The following is a 19,132-nucleotide window of genomic DNA, read 5'->3' on the forward strand; positions in this document are numbered from 1 at the left end:
AAGTCAACAAACTAAAAAGTAAACAGATGAATAAGGCCCAGTGTTGTTAGGAGTTTAGCATTAAATATACTCCCATTGGGCTGGGGCTGTAGCTGTAGCTCAGTAGCAAAGTGCGTAAGGTAGGTAGGTACTGGGTTCGATCCTCAGCACCACATAAAAATTAACAAAATAAAGGCATTCTATCCATCTACAACTTCAAAAAATCTGTGTGGGTGTATATATGTATATGTATATCCTCCTTTTAGGGACAACTTTTCTAGGGATAGATTGGGCAATACCAAAAAAAGAGAGGACTTACAATATGCATACTCTTTTACCCAGAGTCCATAATAGAAATACCTCATAAGAAAATAATAACAAACATAAATATTCAACCACAATAATAATTACTGCACTATACAGGATCATTTATAATCATGAAAACCTAAATATTTAGCAGCATAGATTTTAAAAAATAAACTATGGTACATCATATAATTTGGAAAAGTGTGGACATTTAAAGTAGTGTTTCAGAAAGACATAATAAGCTGAATAAATTTAAAAAGCAGATTATAAAATTTTTAAAAATAGCATATTTGTATATTTGGATAATAAAGGGAATTTAAAAACATCAAAACATTTATAGTGCTCAACTCTGGTTGCTAGTCCTAAGGACATTTTATTTTTATTTATTTTTGTTTATCTGAATTTTATAAATATTTCATAATGTATGTAATTATCATAGTTTTTTTTTTTTAAAACAGTAATTTGGGGGGGATGGTGCTAAGGATTGAACATAGGGCCTCATGCATGCCAGGCAAGCACTCTACATAGAGCTATACTTACAGCCCCTTGAAATATTTTTTAGTTGCATAAACCTAGATGAAGAAAAGAGGGTAAAGATAAAGTTTAGAAAATTAATAAAACTAGGATTGTGACTTCTGTTTGGGGGGGGGGGTCATGCTGGGGATTGAACCCAGGGCCTTGTGCATGTGAAGCAAGCACTCTACCAACTGAGCTATATCTCCAGCCCCCTAAGATGATGACTTCTTTATTGCTTGCCATAAGATCTGTACAGTTACTAGAACTGATCTAGAAATTTAGCTATGAACTTGCTTGAAGCCAAAGCAAACTACAAACACTGTTAGCTGTGGGACACAGGATATTATATGACTAGAAGGAGGTTGTAATATACTGTTGAATTTCTGAGATGCAATACCTCTAGAAAACTCTGTAAGTTGAAATTGTTGAGATTCCTTGTAAATCTATGTACTGAAAATCATTTTAACTTATGCTTGATAATAGCTTAAGATAATAAGGAAGGAAGATTCTTGTAGTTTCTAAGATCATTTAACAAGTTTTAAGGTTTTGGATGACCTAGAGATATTAGTGCAGGAAACAATTAAAATAATTTTTTGAACTTCCACCTTTCTCCATCTGCGTGGCCAAGTGTGATGATGTTTAGTGTTTTCCCCTCTCGAGTAGTTACATTCCCAGCCTTTTCAGAAAATGACCTTTTGACTCAGAAATAAAATCATGGCAGATGGGCCTTAATTCCAATCCCACAATACTACAGAAACTACATTTTAAAGCCTCTGAACTTCCAGAAGGAAGAAGGCACTCTTTTAAAAAGGATCATTTTTTTCATGCACATCTCCATTCTGAGAAATTGCTGTTACTGTTTTTATCACAGTATTCTCTGCCTTATGTTGATTCAATTGCACACTTGTATGGCCCTGATTCTCTGTTCCTATGCTGGGTACATTTTATAAATTTGTATTCCTGTGTGATTTGTTGGAAGACAATGAAAAAGAAATCAGCATTTGTATCTGATATAAAAGAGTTCTGTACATTTCTAGGAGTCTTACAAGAAGTCTAAAAGCATGTTAATGTTGTTTTCTTCTTGTCCTTAGTATTAAGCAAGTGATCAACACAAACATTCATGTACATAGACAAAGAAAATTATACAGATAGGTAAAACTGGCTACAAAGAAAATTGGGCACTTCTGGAATTAGGAGAGCTTCTGAAACCATAGTATTCCTCTTCAACAAGCAACCTAACAAATCCACATTCAGAAAAAAAACATGTGTTTAAGGTTTATATCCTTGCATAAAAATACCCTAAAGTCATATTTAACCTATATAATATCCTTGCCAAAAAATGTTTATCTGGAATTTGATAATGAGGAAACAAAGTCTAGATTGTGAGATATTTTGCAAAGTAACTAGACTGGAGGCTTCAAAAATGCCATCCTCAAGGAATACAGAAAAGGGCTGGGGATGTGGCTCAAGCGGTAGCATGCTCGCCTGGCCTGCGTGCGGCCCGGGTTCGATCCTAAGCACCACATACAAACAAAGATGTTGTGTCCGCCGAGAACTAAAAAATAAATAAATATTTTTTTAAAAAAAGGAATACAGAAAAGAAGCAGGACAGTCCTAGATAAAGGAGACATAATGTAGAGTATCGATCCTTAGTTCAGTTCTCAGTAGGAAAAGATAGTTATAAAGAATATTACTGGGATAGTTTTGGAAGTATAGATACAAATATATAAAATTGTGTCATTGTTAAATTTATTGGTTGTAATAATGATATTGTGGCTGTGTAGGAGCAGTCTCTGTGGTTAAGAAATTTGTCCAAGTGTTTAGGTAGGATGTGTGAAGTATGTGATGATTCAACAAAAGAGACAGTGCACAAGAGTACCAGACAAAACGGACACATCAAAATGTGCACAAAGCAACTCAAAGCAATTTTAAAAGAATAAAAACTCCTTTTATTGTGTTTTTAATCTTTAATCTTTACCTCCAAGTTAGAGAATGGATTTATAATGACCATGCACATGATTAAAACAAAAAACACTTCTAAAGTAACTATTTATATAACAATATAGGAACATGGAGATATTTTTAAGTTCTATCAATTGGTATCTACTGTCATATAAATTTATCTATTAGGAAACAATGGCACAGAAAATCAATTTCTCATTCGCACTGTCCCATGGTCCTTCCAACTTAAAGGCCACTTTGAGGAACTAAAAACCAGCTGGGTGGATAAGACAGAAACACTCTGAATTGAAATTATTTTGTTAACTAAATATCTCTTATCCATGAAATGTTTATAAACTGATAATAAATATATAATAATAATATAATAATATAATAATATAAATGATAATAAATATATAATAAATATATAAATAATAATATATTTCTGATTGAATATAAAAAACTTAGATCTGTGGAATATCATCAGAACATCCTTTTGGTTTAATATGCTATCTGCTCAAATTTTTTGAAATTTTCTATCGTGTATTGAAACCATTTTAGGATATATTGGATACATTCCAGTACTCTAGAAGTCTTCAGTGTTTTTTAAAACTTGAAAGATTTAAGGTTTGTATAGAATTTGAGTAGACTGTTTATAGCCAATTAACATGTTAATGAACTGCACCTGCTTATATCAAAGAACTTCCCCTTATCTGCTAGCAATTACAATTGATTTCAGAATGATGCATTCAGCAATGTTTAAATAAGTTGTACAGTAGTATAGTACTTCTTGTGGGTTTAAAGGAGGTGCAAATAAACAATCATGACTTTATCCCTATGATTGATGAAGCTGTTTCTCCAGCTTGCATTTCCCACTTGAGAAGAGATTTAAGAGTGATTTTACTCTTCAAGCTGTCTACCTGCACCTTTCCCGTCCTGCTTTTAACTGCCGAGGTTTGAGATCTGGAGGGATGGTTATCGAGCTGCAGATGTTTTTGCAATGAAACCGGGCACCTCTGACCAAGTTGCTGTGGTTTGAGAGATGATAGATGGTATTTTCATGCTGCCTCACAAAAGGGTCAAAATGGCACGGCGAGCCCATGACAGTGAAACGGAGAAATGTTAGTCCTGGAAGGAAATTTATTTCATAGCTTCAGGGGAAGTTTGGCTGTCATGAATAGGCTCTCTCTGTCAGTCTGTAAAAATATTGTTTGTAAGGCATTGATGTATGTGAGACAGGCTGTGTGTGCATGTTGGCAGAGCAGCTACTTAAACAAATGCTAGGCAAGTACGGTGCGTGAGCCACTTGACTATTCCACTGTGGGTGCTTTTAGGGTAAAAATTGCTCTGACAGAAATATCAACATGATCAAAGGAATTTATCTCATTTTCTATGTAACAATTTCAAATAAACTTGGTTTGAAAATTTGAAACCCTCCTAATTGTCATAGGAGACTATATATTCTATCTACTGCATTTTTTAAGTTAGAAATTCTTACTTGTGATCAGCAGTCACTCTTTTTATTCATTTTTAAATTAATCAGGAATGTCTTATGTGGACAAGTAACCATTTCTTATTAGTATGGTTCATATATACCTCATAAACTTTGGGACAGTTAAACCACTGCTTTTCTTTTTCTCTTTTCCACACAAAGGAAATACCAACCCTTAGCTCATTTCCATAGATTGATGGTACGGTGGTAGAGACTCATCTTAAAAAATTGGACCAATGAAGTACTTTTCTCTACAGCATTCACAAAGGGAAAGGCCTCTCATTAGAGAAGAACACAGAAGATAAAAAACCCTGTGGACAAGGCTGCAGTATCACTTTCAGATTAGTTTTTCAGTGTGTGGATGTAAATCAGATTCATTTAATAGCAAATGTTCAAGTAGAAATCTTTGACTCTAAATTTTTCTCTTTTTTTAATATTTATTTTTTAGTTGCAGTTGAACACAATACCTTTATTTATTTAATTTTTTTGTGGTGCTGAGGATCGAACCCAGGGCCTCACACGTGCTAGGCAAGCGCTCTTACCCTGAGCCACAACCCCAGTCCCTCTAAATTTTTCTTAACCAGACAGCATGAAGTAATACATTAGTCAAAAACAATAAATATTTTTTAAAAGAAGTCCTGAAAGCCTGATAGATGTGTAAAAGTGAGATTACAAGATCAAAAAAAGAAATAACAATCAAAATACCAGTGAATACAATATAATTGTGAAAGCCTTATGCCTCTGGATTTCACAAAACAATCCTAGTCATTTTGTGATGGTTTTAAAAAGAGAGACTATTAATAGGACATACTTATTTTGATAGAAAACTGATTTTTAAAAAGTCAGATACAAAAAACCTTCTTCTAAATTATCATAGGCTCAGTAGGAGAGGGGATGTTTTTGCCTGGTGTCTGAGGTATTATTTATCTTGAAGCCCTCCAGGAGGGTGGAGAGGGACTGAGTCATTTCAGGTTCAGACAATACCATCAGCTTCTGTGAGAGCTCTGTACAGTGCACACAGGGACGGCTAGAGCATGGTGAGTTGCCCCCTCCATCTGCCCTTCTGTTTGTTTTACACTCAAGTAAATATTCTGCATTATCACAGAACTGATTCATAGCACTTTGGCATAGTCATCATTAAACAAATCTCCTGTAAATTTAGAATGCAGATGGAGTGAAAAAATGTTTTAACAATCTTTACAGAAATTCAATTTGTAAACAAAAAAGAATGAATTTTTAACCTAGGCTTAAAATAAAATTTATGTTCTTTTAGCTAAAAATCTGTCTTTAATTCAGCATGCTGATATTCATTTACGACATCATTTTAACCATCATGAATTAACTAATTAACTTTTTCCATGAAGCTGGATGATAGAAGACAAGAATTGAGTTTCCTCTGAAAAGAGACCTGTTCCCCTCATCTTGGTGTGGTTGAGAGTGGAGAAATGCTATAGTCTTTGGAAAACTTGAAGGCAAATCACACTGCTAACTGTGATTTGTGTTTTTGTTACTGTGTTTGAACATAGCATTTTAGAGCATAGCATTTCATTCTGCTTTCCCACCCATCCCCCTTAGCATTTTTCCTGCTCCTCTGCTGCTGGACCAGACTTGGGCTGGCCCCAGATTCTGTGTCAGAGGCCATGACCCAGGTGTCACAGCAGTCCGTACTGCTGGCCTCTTCTCTGAATAATTATATGGGGTATTGTGTTGAAGGGACATGCGTGGGGGCAGTGCCGTCACCCTGGCTAGCCAGGCCAAGAAGCTCTCTAGTCTGACTGCAAGAGAACAATGGGCCTGAAAAGGCTTGCACAAAACCTTGCAAGACAAAAGACTAAATTAAAAATGGGCATTCAGCTGTGGTTCATCCTGCAGAATGTCACCTAACCTATTCTAATTATTTCCTATTTGAACAGCTTCAGTATGTGCTGATCTTGTATCAGCAGATTTTCAGATTGCTGTTTACCTTCACAGGTATATCCCTATATAGAGACATTGTATCACTCGGACTATTTTTGGTGGTTTGAAGCTGCCTTAATAATGACACTTCACCAATAATTTAATCAAAGCTTTTCTGTTGCATTATTTTAAGTAAATAATTTAAAGCAATACATAGTGATTTGAAATTTGGGCATTTTCTTACTCTTACTTTATTATCCGTTCTCTCAACAATTTCATTTAGTCAGTTTCCTGTGTGTATGTAATGAAATCCACAACACCTCACCTGGCCCCCAAAGCTCCCTGTGATTTGTTCCCAGCTTGGATTTTCTGTGTGGCCCTCACTCATGGACCTAGCAGCAAATCTGAACTCTTTTCTGTTATTTCTCTGTGTTCCTGTCTCTGAGCCATTGCTTGTCTTCTTCCTTGTCTTAGATATCTTCTTCCCCAGGCTTCCTACAGGGTCAGAATCTCAAATGCCACTTCTTCAAGCCCTCCCCACTCCAAATTAATATTAATCATTCCTTTTTGTGAATACTTTTAGAGTTTTAACAAATCTCTTTGCAGCAGTTATTCCTATCTTGAAGCATTATGCTTACTTTTACTTTTGTCTTGGCTCCCTAATATGCTGTTATCTAAACAAATTTCAGACCAACTGTTAATATGTCAACTTTCTAATCTAACAGATAAGGAGACTTAAGTTCCAGGAGACTGAGTGACTTTTTATAGCCACACAGCTAGTTAATCCAAGATTAAAATCTAAATCCCCAAGCCAGGTCTCTTTCCTACATTTATTTATTTAGCACTAAATAAGCACTTACCATGAACCAGGTGTTTTTCTAAATATTTTACATTTAATTCTTATTTTTAAAATGAGGAAACATGATTCAAACTCAAATAGTCCTATTCTACCGTGCTGTTCTACATGAGAAGGCACCAGGGCCAGATATTTAGGAACCTGATAGTAGGTATTTTACATTGTTATTACATGTTGAGCAGCCCTTATCCAAAATGCTTGGGACCAGAGTGTTTCAGATTTTGGAATTTGGGTTTAAGGATGCTGGACCTGTGTTGATATTTTATCAGTATATTATTATCGATGACGATGACACTATCACACCTAGGCATTTATTAAACACTTTACATGAGTAAATTGTGTTCTCCTTCCAACATTTCATGAGGTAGATGCCAGTGTTATCATGCCCATTTTATAGGTTATTAGAACCAAGGCACAGAAAGAAAGTAAGTTTGCTATATTATACAGTTATGAACATACTTGAATTGGAATCCAGTCAAGACTGGGTTTAACATCTCAGCCCTTCACCACTGTTCTATGTATGCTGTCTCTTAGCATTTTAGTAATGTTGAGTCATTAGGAAAGGACAGGTGCAGAAACAATGCCCACCTTATGGTTTTTTGAAGTTCATATGAAATATTTATATGTATGACACAGATCCAAGCCAGCCTTTCTTCCTTCTTACCGCTTTGCAATTCATCAAGCCTTTCATTAGGTGAAACTTAAGCAACAGCTTTATTCCATGCATACCTGTTTTGTTTTGATCATTGATCAATTTCAGCTGGTATTGAATCTCTCCCTTCATAAATAGCATAGTGTGGCCATCACTCTCTTTAGACACACAGATGCCATCTCGTGGTGGAGAAGAGAAATGCAAGTTTTTCAAATAAAATAACTGGAAGAAGGCATGGGGTTTGTTGTGTGGTCTTCAAGAATACTTTGCAATGAAAAGGCTACATTAAAGCGGTAATGCGCTTGCCTGGCATGCGAAGGGCGCTGGGTTCGATCCTCAGCACCACATAAAAATAAAATAAAGATGTTGTGTCCACCGAAAACTGAAAAATAAATATTTTTTTAAAAGGCTACATTGTACCAGTAGTTTTAGTAAGTAACTAAAAAGCTGTACATATACAGCTGGTGCACTGTTATTGTTAATTTTCATGTAGTAAGAATGGAACTAGGCAGATTTTGATTAATACAGCTTTTAAAAATCTTGGCATTTACTGAGAATCTCATTTAATTGGCCTTCATTTTTCTTGTTCTGAGTTGTAGTTACTAAGAGCAATAAACACCTGGTTGTAAAAATGGGATATAATTAACAGATTGGATTAGTTTTGTGTCCATCTGCTTACTGTTTTTAATACTAGCCCTCAAACTCTTCCATATTTCACTTTTATGAAACAATTTACTGTTCTTCCATTAGGGAAGAAATTCATTAAGTTGTTTTCTAAAGCATTCGTCATCATCAGGGCTTTTTCTTTGTTAGCAGATGGAAGATTATTAGATGAATGTGGAAGATGTGGGTGAAGGTGGATTTGCCACATGTAACATGTTTGCCAAAACATGAATCAAACATTCTTAGTGGCCATAACACAAAACATAGCCCTTTCAATTGCTTATGTAAGTCAGACACACATTGGGAACCTTTACTTGCCGTATGCATCGTGGAATATTAGTGAGGATAGAATAGAACTCAGCTTCAGTCTTTGCTAATTGCTAATTTGCTGATATTCTGGACTCTAGACTTACTTTGTGTGAATGAATATCTTTAATATCGACAAGACTTAGCAAAATGATTCTCAGATTTGTTAAGTGCATATTTTTGGTGCTGTTTTTTTTTTTCCTGTTCTTCCAGGCAACTTTACTCATGTAATAATAGTTTTGTGTGTTTACTATTTGCAGGAACTGCACAGACTATTTAATAGGCATGATTTCATGTAATACTCTTGAAAATCTCTATAAGGGAAGTCCTATCTCGGTCTTCTAGATAAAAATAAATGAAATTTAGAGGAGTAAGTAAGGAATTTTCTCAAGTCTAATGAATAATACAAGTGGAATATTCATTTATCAATCTGTCTCCTTCAGTAGATGGAAATCCAAAGCAGAAGTTGTGTCCTAATCCATGGGTCTTCCATGCAATACAAGACTTTCAGTAGACACTTGATCAATGTTGATTTGATACCTGTGAACTCTTTCTCAATCAGTCAGACTCCTGAATCTGCTGTTGCTTTCCATGACTAATGCTTCAAGTTGGAAGAGCTGGTTGGTGGTGAGAAGGAATCAGAAGGAAGAAAAGTAGGGCAAGCTGGAGCTAGTGGAGAAGATTGAGGATAGAGCCAGAGCCAATTGCTGGGAAAGACACCTTCAGGCCAAAAGTTAACTCCCTAATAAAGAAGAGACAAGTCCATTGAACTAGCATCCACAATCACTTTTATGTAAGCCAACACTTCAGAGCTGGACTGGTATGAATCAAAACATTTAGGATCAAATGTGTGTTTTCTTTAAGCAAGTTTAAGCAGTAAGAATTGGTTTTTATGTGTTGAATTTTTAAGGACCAACTCTGGGACCTACCCTGCCCGACCCGTCTTTCTCCCCCTTCCTTCACTGGGTTTTGAGGAAGCCTGCACTGTTCTTTGTGGCTGCTTTCCTTACTCTGCTGTTTTCCTCCAAGCCACATAGCCTAAGTCTGCTGAGTCTCACATAACCAAGCCCCACCTACATGGCAATGCTTAACTCAAGAAGGGCTATCGCAGGCCTTCGGAACTGGTTCTCTGCGGTATTTCATGGTGTTGATCCTGGTCTCTGCTTTGTCTTTTATGTGCAGAGAATCTTTGCAGAACTGTAAGATTTTAGGTCTTGTGCTACTTATGCTGAGGTTCATTCTTTGTGCATTTACTTACACATAATATGTGGGTTCTAAAAGTTTTTGGTTTTTACTCGGTATTCTTAATTCCTTTAATTCGTCTCTATTTTCTTTCTAAGCTGGCAACTCTCATTACTTGATAATGCTCATCATAACTTGAGCACCGTGGTCCCTGGTTCTTCTCTTAAATTTACAAATAGTATATGAAGTCAAATTTCTAACACATTGATAAACAAGAATGAGTCAGGTTGTTGCAAGGTCTCTGGATTGACAAACCAAAATAATATAGTAGTTAGAATCAGGTTTTTTAAAGCTGAAGAGGATGATGTGGCTACTCTGGCAGATCCACGCAGTCCATTACTCAGTTTTGCCTTTAACCTCTCATTTTGATTTTTTTTAAATGAGATTCTTTGTATGGCATAATGAGTAGCTCACACATGAACAAATGTGAATAGGTTTTCCTTCTCCTTTATTTTTTCTATGTGGTATGTCCTGTTTTCTATACTTATTCTGGTTTTTGTTTGGGCAAAAAGGATCTTGTACTTTAATGTAGTTGATTTTCCTATTTGGTGGTTTGTCTGTTTCTGACCTTAGGTAAACCAGCATGGGAAAGAGCCTGGCCCTAGAGACTCCAGGATACCTGGATGGTTTCCACTGGCCTCAGAAGTGCTGCTCTGCTTGCGTGGGGCTTTTATGAGTCTGCCCTCAGTGGGCAGCAGGCAGGTCCCAGGGCATTAAAGGAGCAACTCTGTTCTTTCATCTTTCAGACACATAAATTGCTTCTGTCTGATCAACAAAAAATGTTTATTACTTTTTAAAATTTAGTGTATGGAGTTTATATCTTAAAGAGGATAAAGGGAAAGCTGAAGACACGATTTTAAGGACTAGTAAAAACTAACCATTTCATGAGTTAGACATCATTACCCTAAGTACCTGTATGAAGATACGAATGGTGTGAAAATACTTTGTGTACAATCAGTGACTTGAAAATTTGTACTCTATATCTGTCATATGAAATGAACAGCATTCTGCCATCATGTATAACAAATTAGAATAAATAAATAATTTAATAAAGAAAACAAAACCTGACCATTCCAGAGAAGTATTCATGCAGTGTTGACTAAGATTCCCCAGTAAATAGGGGGGTTGCATTGAAAAATGATTGATTTCTCCACCCATACTCACACTCTATCACAATCAGCTATCCATCTTTGGCTCTCTAAAGAGAACGTGAGCTGCTTTGAGGGAGAATCTGCTTTTGTTTCCTTGGCTGTACCTGATGCATACTTGGCAGGGTACTTTACATGAGAGTGCTTCCCTAAAGAGAGGGTAGAGAAATGTTTTTCAAAGTTGCACTATGAATAAAGAACTATGATGCAAAAAGCTAATTGAATTCTATTTGTGCCAATTCAGAGGGAGTATATGTAATATTGAACCCAGAATCCAGTTGACTGGAAGGTACAGCAAAATGTAAGGAGTATAGAAAAAATAAATTAGATCCAAATTATACAGCTATCAATCTAAACCAAAACCTTTTGAAGTTTAAAATTTTAGTGCTTACTTAGAAACAGTTTCAGTCATGAAATCCAAATGTGAACATGTTTGCTGATAATTATAAGCTGTTCAAACATCTGTTTTGAAATTTGTTATAAGGAGACAAACTCACTTGTGATAGACATGTGTTTGTGTAAACTTAGAAGCCCTGTACTTTGTCATAGAAATACCCACAGGTTCTTGGCTAAGCTTTCATGACCTTTGATGACATTCCCCCTTAACACCCATGTGTCACTAGCTGGCCAGGTTGGCAACTAAAAATCCACACAAACACAGAAATACCTTTTTGGGGGTTAGGGACGGCTCTGAGACCCCAGGTGTCAGCTTCCACGCTGAAAGGCAAGGGAGGCAAGAAGCAAAAGAGAGAGCACACCTGAAATTCCCGTTTACTGAGGAAAAGCCATTCATAGACTATTCCACCCAAATAAGGCAAGGGATCGAGTTTCGAAAGGTGGAGTCTTGCTTGGTGATGTCTTGTGGTCAGCAAATTGATTGACATCTTGGAAAGCCACACCCATCTCAAGGGGTGTGCAGGATCACAAGTAGAGCGAGAGAAAAGGCCCACATGCATTGCACAGCCCAAAGAGCGGGTAATGCCAGACCAGTCCCCTCATACTCTGAAATGCGCATGACTCACACACAGCCCACAGATGGCTCACAACACCCATGTACCATAATTTATAAAACAGGAATAACACATACTTTGAAGTTTTACTTTAAAGTTTTGTAAATGTCAAATAAGACATTGTATTCGAAAGATTTATTCTATGAGATAGTCAAATGTTATTAGTTTTCCTACCTTTCTATCTAGGAAATACTGACTTCTAAGTTGTAGAAAATTTTCTTCTTGTGATTCTAACAAGTGGAAATGATAATGTCATACTTTAGAACATTATTGTAAATATTATAATACATTTATAAGGTTTACAAAATTGAAAGTTTTATAAAACTTACATTTTACTTTTGAAGTTTTAAATGTTTGAATTTACTCTGTATTTTTATTATTTAAGTTACACTGAACATATATTTATTAAGGTTGTTAATAAAATATTGAATTTGTGTTTGTCATTAAGAGACATATAATAGAAAAATACATTATTTCTGAGTAGTATTTAATTTTACTTTAAGTACTTTATAGTTAAATGTTATTACAATTAACTTTAAGCATATTTATATTGTTAACCTCTGACAACTTTAAAAAGTGTATCAGTTCAAAATTATAACCATTTATTTCCCCCAAAGCCCTGAAAAAAAATGGTTTTAAAATATATGGATCAGATTTTAGTGTTAGTGTTGCAGTAGTTAATAGGCACCAGTAGAGGGAGCACTAACCCATCTTTTTTGAATTTATACTTGAAAATATAATTTATTAAAATGTTACACTTAAGACAAATTTAAAACTTGAAGGACACCTAATTATAAGTTCTCAAAGGTACTAAAAATATCATTTGTAATTTACCTTAACACTGAGGGAGAAAACAATCTCACTTTGATTTCCATGGTTTTAGGTATATAACTGCCAAATACAAAACTTCTTCATATAGTTATAACATAGTATGGAGTCTTCATAATATGACCTCCTGTGATACTTTTAACTCAGGTCTTTTTAAAAAATATTTTTAGTTATTGATGGACCTTTATTTTAGTTATTTAAATGTGGTGCTGAGAATCAAACCCAGTGCCTCATACATGCTAGGCAAACACTCTTCCACTGAGCTACAACCCCAGCCCAACTCAGGTCTTTTAAAATTAAGAATAGATTCTGGGGATGTGGCTCAAGCAGTAGCTCGCTTGCCTGGCATGCTTGCGGCCCAGGTTCAAACCTCAGCACCACATACAAACAAAGATGTCGTGTCCGCCGAAAACTAAAAATAAATATTAAAATTCTCTCTCTCTCTCTCTAAAAAAATAAAATTAAGAATCTAGTCATTTGAGGAAGAGGATGGAGGGGAGGAGTGGATGTGATAGAGATCATTGGAAATTAGGTGAAGTACTGTAAAGTTTGAAGTTTAGGGTCACAGTAGCAGTGCCATACCAAGTGGATCCCTAAGTCATGCCATGTAGGGAGAAGAAGAAAAATTTCATTTTTCCTTAGACCGTCCATGCAGTAAGAGGGTTTTAAAACTAAAATCTAAAAGGCTCTGTCCAGAACACTTGCTCATATCCAGAGGGCTGGTCCTGACATTTACATTTTTATTTCTCTGTAGACCCCAGAAGAAAATATCATGTGAGACTGCTGGCTTACAACAACATAGAAGATGGCTACCAGGCTGACCAGACCGTCAGCACACCTGGATGCGTGTGTACGTGAGAGTTGTGATTAATCACCCACCCTGTTCTCCTCCTCCTTGAAATTTTAGTCTCATTACTACTTGGAATCTTTGGTGGTTAACTTTATATACTTCATGCTGCGTAGCACAGTATGTTGAGCCACATAGGTGCTCAGTAAATATTTAAGTAAGATTTTAAAATTCTATGTACTTATGTTAATTTTGCAAGGAAAAAAATGTTAGAAATTAACTGGGAAAAATAACCACTGAAAACCTACACACTGAATTTTCTTTTGTCTGCTTTCAGCTTGAAGCTAATGGTTTCTCTCCAACTGTTATTCTGTTTAATTGCTACTAAAGAGGATGTTGTTTTTGCTTAATGTCTTTGGCTAGTACTTTGTTGTCCTATCTATTCAGTATTGACAGTATTTGACTCCTTACCTAACTTAAAGAAGAGTTGTTTAGGTTTGGGAGAGGTAACTGCAGACCATGAGTTTCTGGTGGAAAAATGATCTACAATCAACTTACACAATTGAATATTCTGATTTTACCGCTTTCTACATTAAACCTTGTATCATGCAGTGAATTAATGTTATCTTTTCAATAGCTGTTCGAGATCGCATGGTCCCTCCTCCACCACCACCACACCATCTCTATGCGAAGGCTAACACCTCCTCTTCCATCTTCCTGCACTGGAGGAGGCCAGCGTTCACCACCGCGCAAATCATTAACTACACCATCCGCTGTAACCCTGTTGGCCTACAGAATGCTTCTTTGGTTCTGTATCTGCAAACGTACGTAGCTTCTGTTAATGGTGGTTATCTTTGCCTTCCTCCCCATTCATACTTACTTTTTACTGTCTTGATCCCAGTTTGGGCTTCAGCTGTGAGCATTTATCTTACTTCTAAAATGCTGGGAGTTTTGCCTCCCAATTTTTACCACATTCAGTTCTGAAAACTGCACTTTTTAAAGTTAATTTGCATGTGATTAAAAAAAAACTTCTCAGCAACATGATTAGGCAAGAAGCTATTATTATTTTCAAGTAGCTAAACTCAGCATGTTTAGAGAAAAAAAAATACCATTTGCACATGGGCATCAAAAAAATAAGGCTGTCATTCTGTTTTGTAGGTTAGAGTTACAAAAATGGTCATCATTGGGGGAAGGGGGGGTGTCCTGGTGATTGAACCCAGGGATACTTTTACCACTGAGCCACATCCCCAGTCCTTCTTATTTTTTATTTTAAAACAGGGTCTCACTAAGTTGCTGAGACTGACCTATAACTTGCAATCCTCCTGCTTCTGCCTCCCAAGTTGCTGGGATTACAGGCATGCAGCACCATGCCCAGTGTCATCATGATGCTTTGAAAGAATAATTGGGCTTCTAGTATTTCTGGGGAAGTCTCTTTGTATTGGGACATTTCTGTAGTTAATTTTCTGGTTTCTTCTCAAGAGAGGCAACTTGTAGGATTATTTCTATAGAATAATACTAAATGTAATATTATTTAATACATTAGATTGCTCTTATAGTTTGAAAAAATGTTTTTAAAGAAAATAAGCTAATGATAGTATGTTCTACCTGTTGGTTAGGAAAAAACTGACAATCTTTTAGAAACAGTGGGCTTCTGGAATTAACAACTTCATTACTGTTTATTATAGATCAGAAACTCACATGTTGGTTCAAGGTCTAGAACCAAACACTAAATATGAATTTGCTGTTCGATTGCATGTGGATCAGCTTTCCAGTCCCTGGAGCCCTGTAGTCTATCATTCCACACTTCCAGAAGGTAAAGAAAACACTTTCATTCTGGGTTTTATCTTCAAAAATATTTTAAAGGAATTTTTAGAAATATGTATATCATTTTGAGAAGGATACTATCCTGGTTACCACTTACACACAAATAATTGAAAATGGAAGTCAGTGAATAATGATGTTTGCTAATGCTCCTAGGAACCCACAATGGAACCTGTTTCTTTTTTTTCTTTTTTTTTTTTTTTTTAGTTGTAGTTGGACACAATATCTTTATTTATTTATTTTTATGTGGTGCTGAGGATCGAACCCGGAGCCTTGTACATGCTAGGCAGGTGCTCTACCACTAAGCCACAACCCCAGCCCCTGGAGCTTGTTTCTATGAGCTTGATGCTATGCTCGGTGAATATATTTGATTGAGCGTGAGTTCTGAGGCTCATTTATGGGCTCTAGCTGAGATATTTCATGTCTCTAAACCTGTGTTTCCCTTTCTCAAATGAGGGTGAAGAACTAGATGATCTAGGAGGAGTGTTCCTGCTCTATTTTAAGTATGTTGAAAGAGAGCAAGAAACATGTCAGTGAACACTGGGCTTTGTTGATATGGTTTTGGCATTATTCCATAGGAAATGTGGACCCAAAACCAGCTCTTCAAATGTTTAGCTCGTATTGAAGATTGAGTCAACTAAAATTCCAAGATCTTACTACTTTTCACCATTATAAATTATTAGACTTTAGTCTACCCTGTTAAACTCATGGATTTACAGCATGTTGGGGAAATAAATGTTTTGGTCTCAGAAGCATTTTCTTCTGAGTTCTAGATCCCATTAAGTCATGGTTCTATACGTTGTTAGTAGGAACCACAGTTCATGTTCAGTAACTGATGGGGTGGCACTTACTATGTGATAGAACTGTAAACCTTCCTAGTTAGCAATTTAGCAAAAACATCTCAAGTGTCTTAAAAATATAATCCCTTTGACTTAATAAGTTCCCATCTAGGATGCTATTATCTCTTTTATGCTTTTTTATCCTTAACATAAAAATTAAATTAGCTTTCAGAAAAAGGAGGGAAAAAAGTTCTTTACCATTATCACCATTATTTTTAATGATCTTTAGAAACTGTAATTTTTAGATTTTTTAAAAAATAGTTTCTAGTTTTTCCAACTATTTTCCAAGCTTACTAGTGTATCAGCCAGGCGTTTGAGTGTTTATGAACCATTTTATCCTACTGATATGTTTTACATGTGTACACAGCACCAGCAGGCCCACCAGTTGGAGTTAAAGTGACATTAATAGAGGATGACACTGCCTTGGTTTCCTGGAAACCCCCTGATGGCCCGGAGACAGTTGTGACACGCTATACTATCTTGTATGCCTCCAGGAAGGCCTGGATTGCAGGAGAGTGGCAGGTTCTACACCGAGAAGGTAAATATAGTCATAAATTATTTCCTTTTTTATTTTACAGTTCTAGTTGAACCCAGGGCCTCATATATGCCAGACAAGAGCTCTACTACTGAGATGTATCCCCCATTCCTTTTTTTCTTTTTTATTTTGAGACAGGGTCTCACTAAATTGCCAAGGCTGGCTTCAAGCTTCTCATAATCACGAAATATTGAGGAGGATGAAAAGTAAGGTTATTAGTGATATAAGGAAAGAAAGGGAAAGAGGGATCCAGAGTTTTGTTTTGAATTTATATTTTTATGTGTGAAGTAACAAATTATTAAAGATTTTGGTTTTATTTAAATAGCATTGGGAAGCCTTTGACCTGTTTCAGAATGATCATTTTTACAATAGAAGAGATTTGGCTGGGGAGGAGTGGGGTTAGAGGAATGCAAAATATTCCTAGTAAGGAGGTGACTATTTTTTTAATACTTTTAGTTGTAGATAGCACAATACCTTTATTTTATTTATTTATATTTATGTGGTGTTGAGGATCGAACCCAGTGCCTCACACATGCTAGGCAAATGCTGTACACTGAGCCACAACCCCAGCCCCAGGAGGTGATTCTTAATAGTTTGGGAAAGGGATATTAAGCCTGGATTAGGACAAGAGGATAGAGGTAGAAAAAAAAAGGACGGCTGAAAGAAACTAAGGAGGTAAATGGACAGGACTTAATAGCTTGGATGCGGGGGAGAGAGAACTAAGGGAGGGAGAATTATTATAGGTAATTAGGATGTTTCTGGTGGTACTGCATCTTGCTCTGGAGTAGGCAATCCTGGAAGAAGACCTGGTTTAAGGGAAAGACTCCTATAAAAATGGTTCACATGCAAATAAATTGACCCAAATGAATGTTAGGGTCCACTTAAGTAGAGGGAAAATATGATTAGGACTTAATGACAGTGTATTTAGTACCTTTAAACATTATTTTTATTTGAGAAAAACTAATTCCCAAACCCCGTATTCTTTTTAAAGGGGGATTGAACTCAAGGTCACTGAGCCACATCCCCAGCCCTATTTTGTATTTTATTTGGAGACAAGGTCTCACTGAGCTGCTTAACGCCTCACTAAGTTGCTGAGGCTGACTTTGAACTCTTGAACTTCCTGCCTCAGCCTCCTGAGCTGCTGGGATAAAGGCATGTGTCACCGCACTATTTTTATATGGTGCTGAGGATTGAACCCAGTGCCTCAAGCATGCTAGGCAAGTGCTCTACCACTGAGCCACAGCCACAGCCCCCTGGCTCCTTTTTAAAATCTTTAAGCTTTCATTTGGACAAGCTCCATATGCCGGTTTTTAGATGGATCATCATATAAACAATAAAACTTCATTATTTTGGCACTTCCTTAATTCAGACGTGCTGGGGAAAGAATTGCCAAGCACTTAAAAGCTTAAGAAGGATTTAAAAGGGCTGGGGTTGTGGCTCAGGGGTAGAGCACTTGCCTAGCATGAGTGAGATGTTGGGTTCAATCCTCAGCACCACATAAAAATAAATAAAATATGCTCAACTATAACTAAAAAACATATTTTTTAAAAAAGGATTTAACAAAGGAATTTTGTTGGCCATCCACATATTGTAAACATAATAACAATGTTGGACATTTCAACACAAAGTTTACCTTTGAAGGGGAATATTTTCCTAACTAGGAAGGTGAATTTAAAAACATTTGTTTGCATGCAGTTGTAAAGCAAGTGAATATTAATTTTAGCTGGAGTTTTGATAATTGTATATTCATAGTTTTCAATATCAGAAGGCTCACTAAGTCCTGGTTTCCTGATTACTGAAGAGACTTGAAAGTAGTAAGTATTTGATAGCTATTAACTTTACATTTGTTCATTACTATTGCTGCCTTACAAACCACTCTAAAACTTAACTATTTTATTCTCTTATAATTCCTTCAGTCAGCAGTTTTGACTAGAATCAGCTGGGCATTTCTATTGGCCTCTCAAGAGTATGCAGCTATCTCAGTTTGGATAGGGTGTGAGAACCTCAAAACAGTAAGGGAGGGTTTCATAATCAGGACGAGAGGGAGGAAGCCCCAGGTTCAAACCTTTATGAACCTCTGCTTGCAACACAGTCACTGATATCCCACTGGACAGAGCAACTCACGTGGCCAAGCCCAAAGTTTTTGTGGATGGGGCATTCAAAAGGAGTGAGCAGATGGACGCATGATTCATTGGGGAAATTCACTAAAATGCCTCAGCCTATCATTTTCCAAAAATGTTTAATTCAGTTTCAGTTGTTCAGTTCCAAAATGGCTTATTGATGCAATACTCAACCAAATAACAAACCTGACTTAA

General features: G+C 36.3%; 1 protein-coding gene across 1 annotated transcript in view; it reads left to right on the forward strand.

Annotated features, from left to right (window-relative positions):
- The window catches only part of PRTG (protogenin), a 133,186-nt gene that overhangs the window by 94,914 nt on the left and 19,140 nt on the right, over nucleotides 1–19,132 (forward strand). The window contains exons 12-15 of the mRNA XM_081290211.1: nucleotides 13,590–13,685; nucleotides 14,260–14,446; nucleotides 15,308–15,435; nucleotides 16,650–16,820. Coding sequence (XP_081146337.1) covers nucleotides 13,590–13,685; nucleotides 14,260–14,446; nucleotides 15,308–15,435; nucleotides 16,650–16,820 — 582 coding nt within the window. The remainder of the gene's footprint in view (nucleotides 1–13,589; nucleotides 13,686–14,259; nucleotides 14,447–15,307; nucleotides 15,436–16,649; nucleotides 16,821–19,132) is intronic.

Source organism: Spermophilus citellus (genome assembly GCF_964194105.1).
Source record: "Spermophilus citellus genome assembly, chromosome: 4".
Taxonomy (NCBI): Eukaryota; Metazoa; Chordata; class Mammalia; order Rodentia; family Sciuridae; genus Spermophilus; species Spermophilus citellus.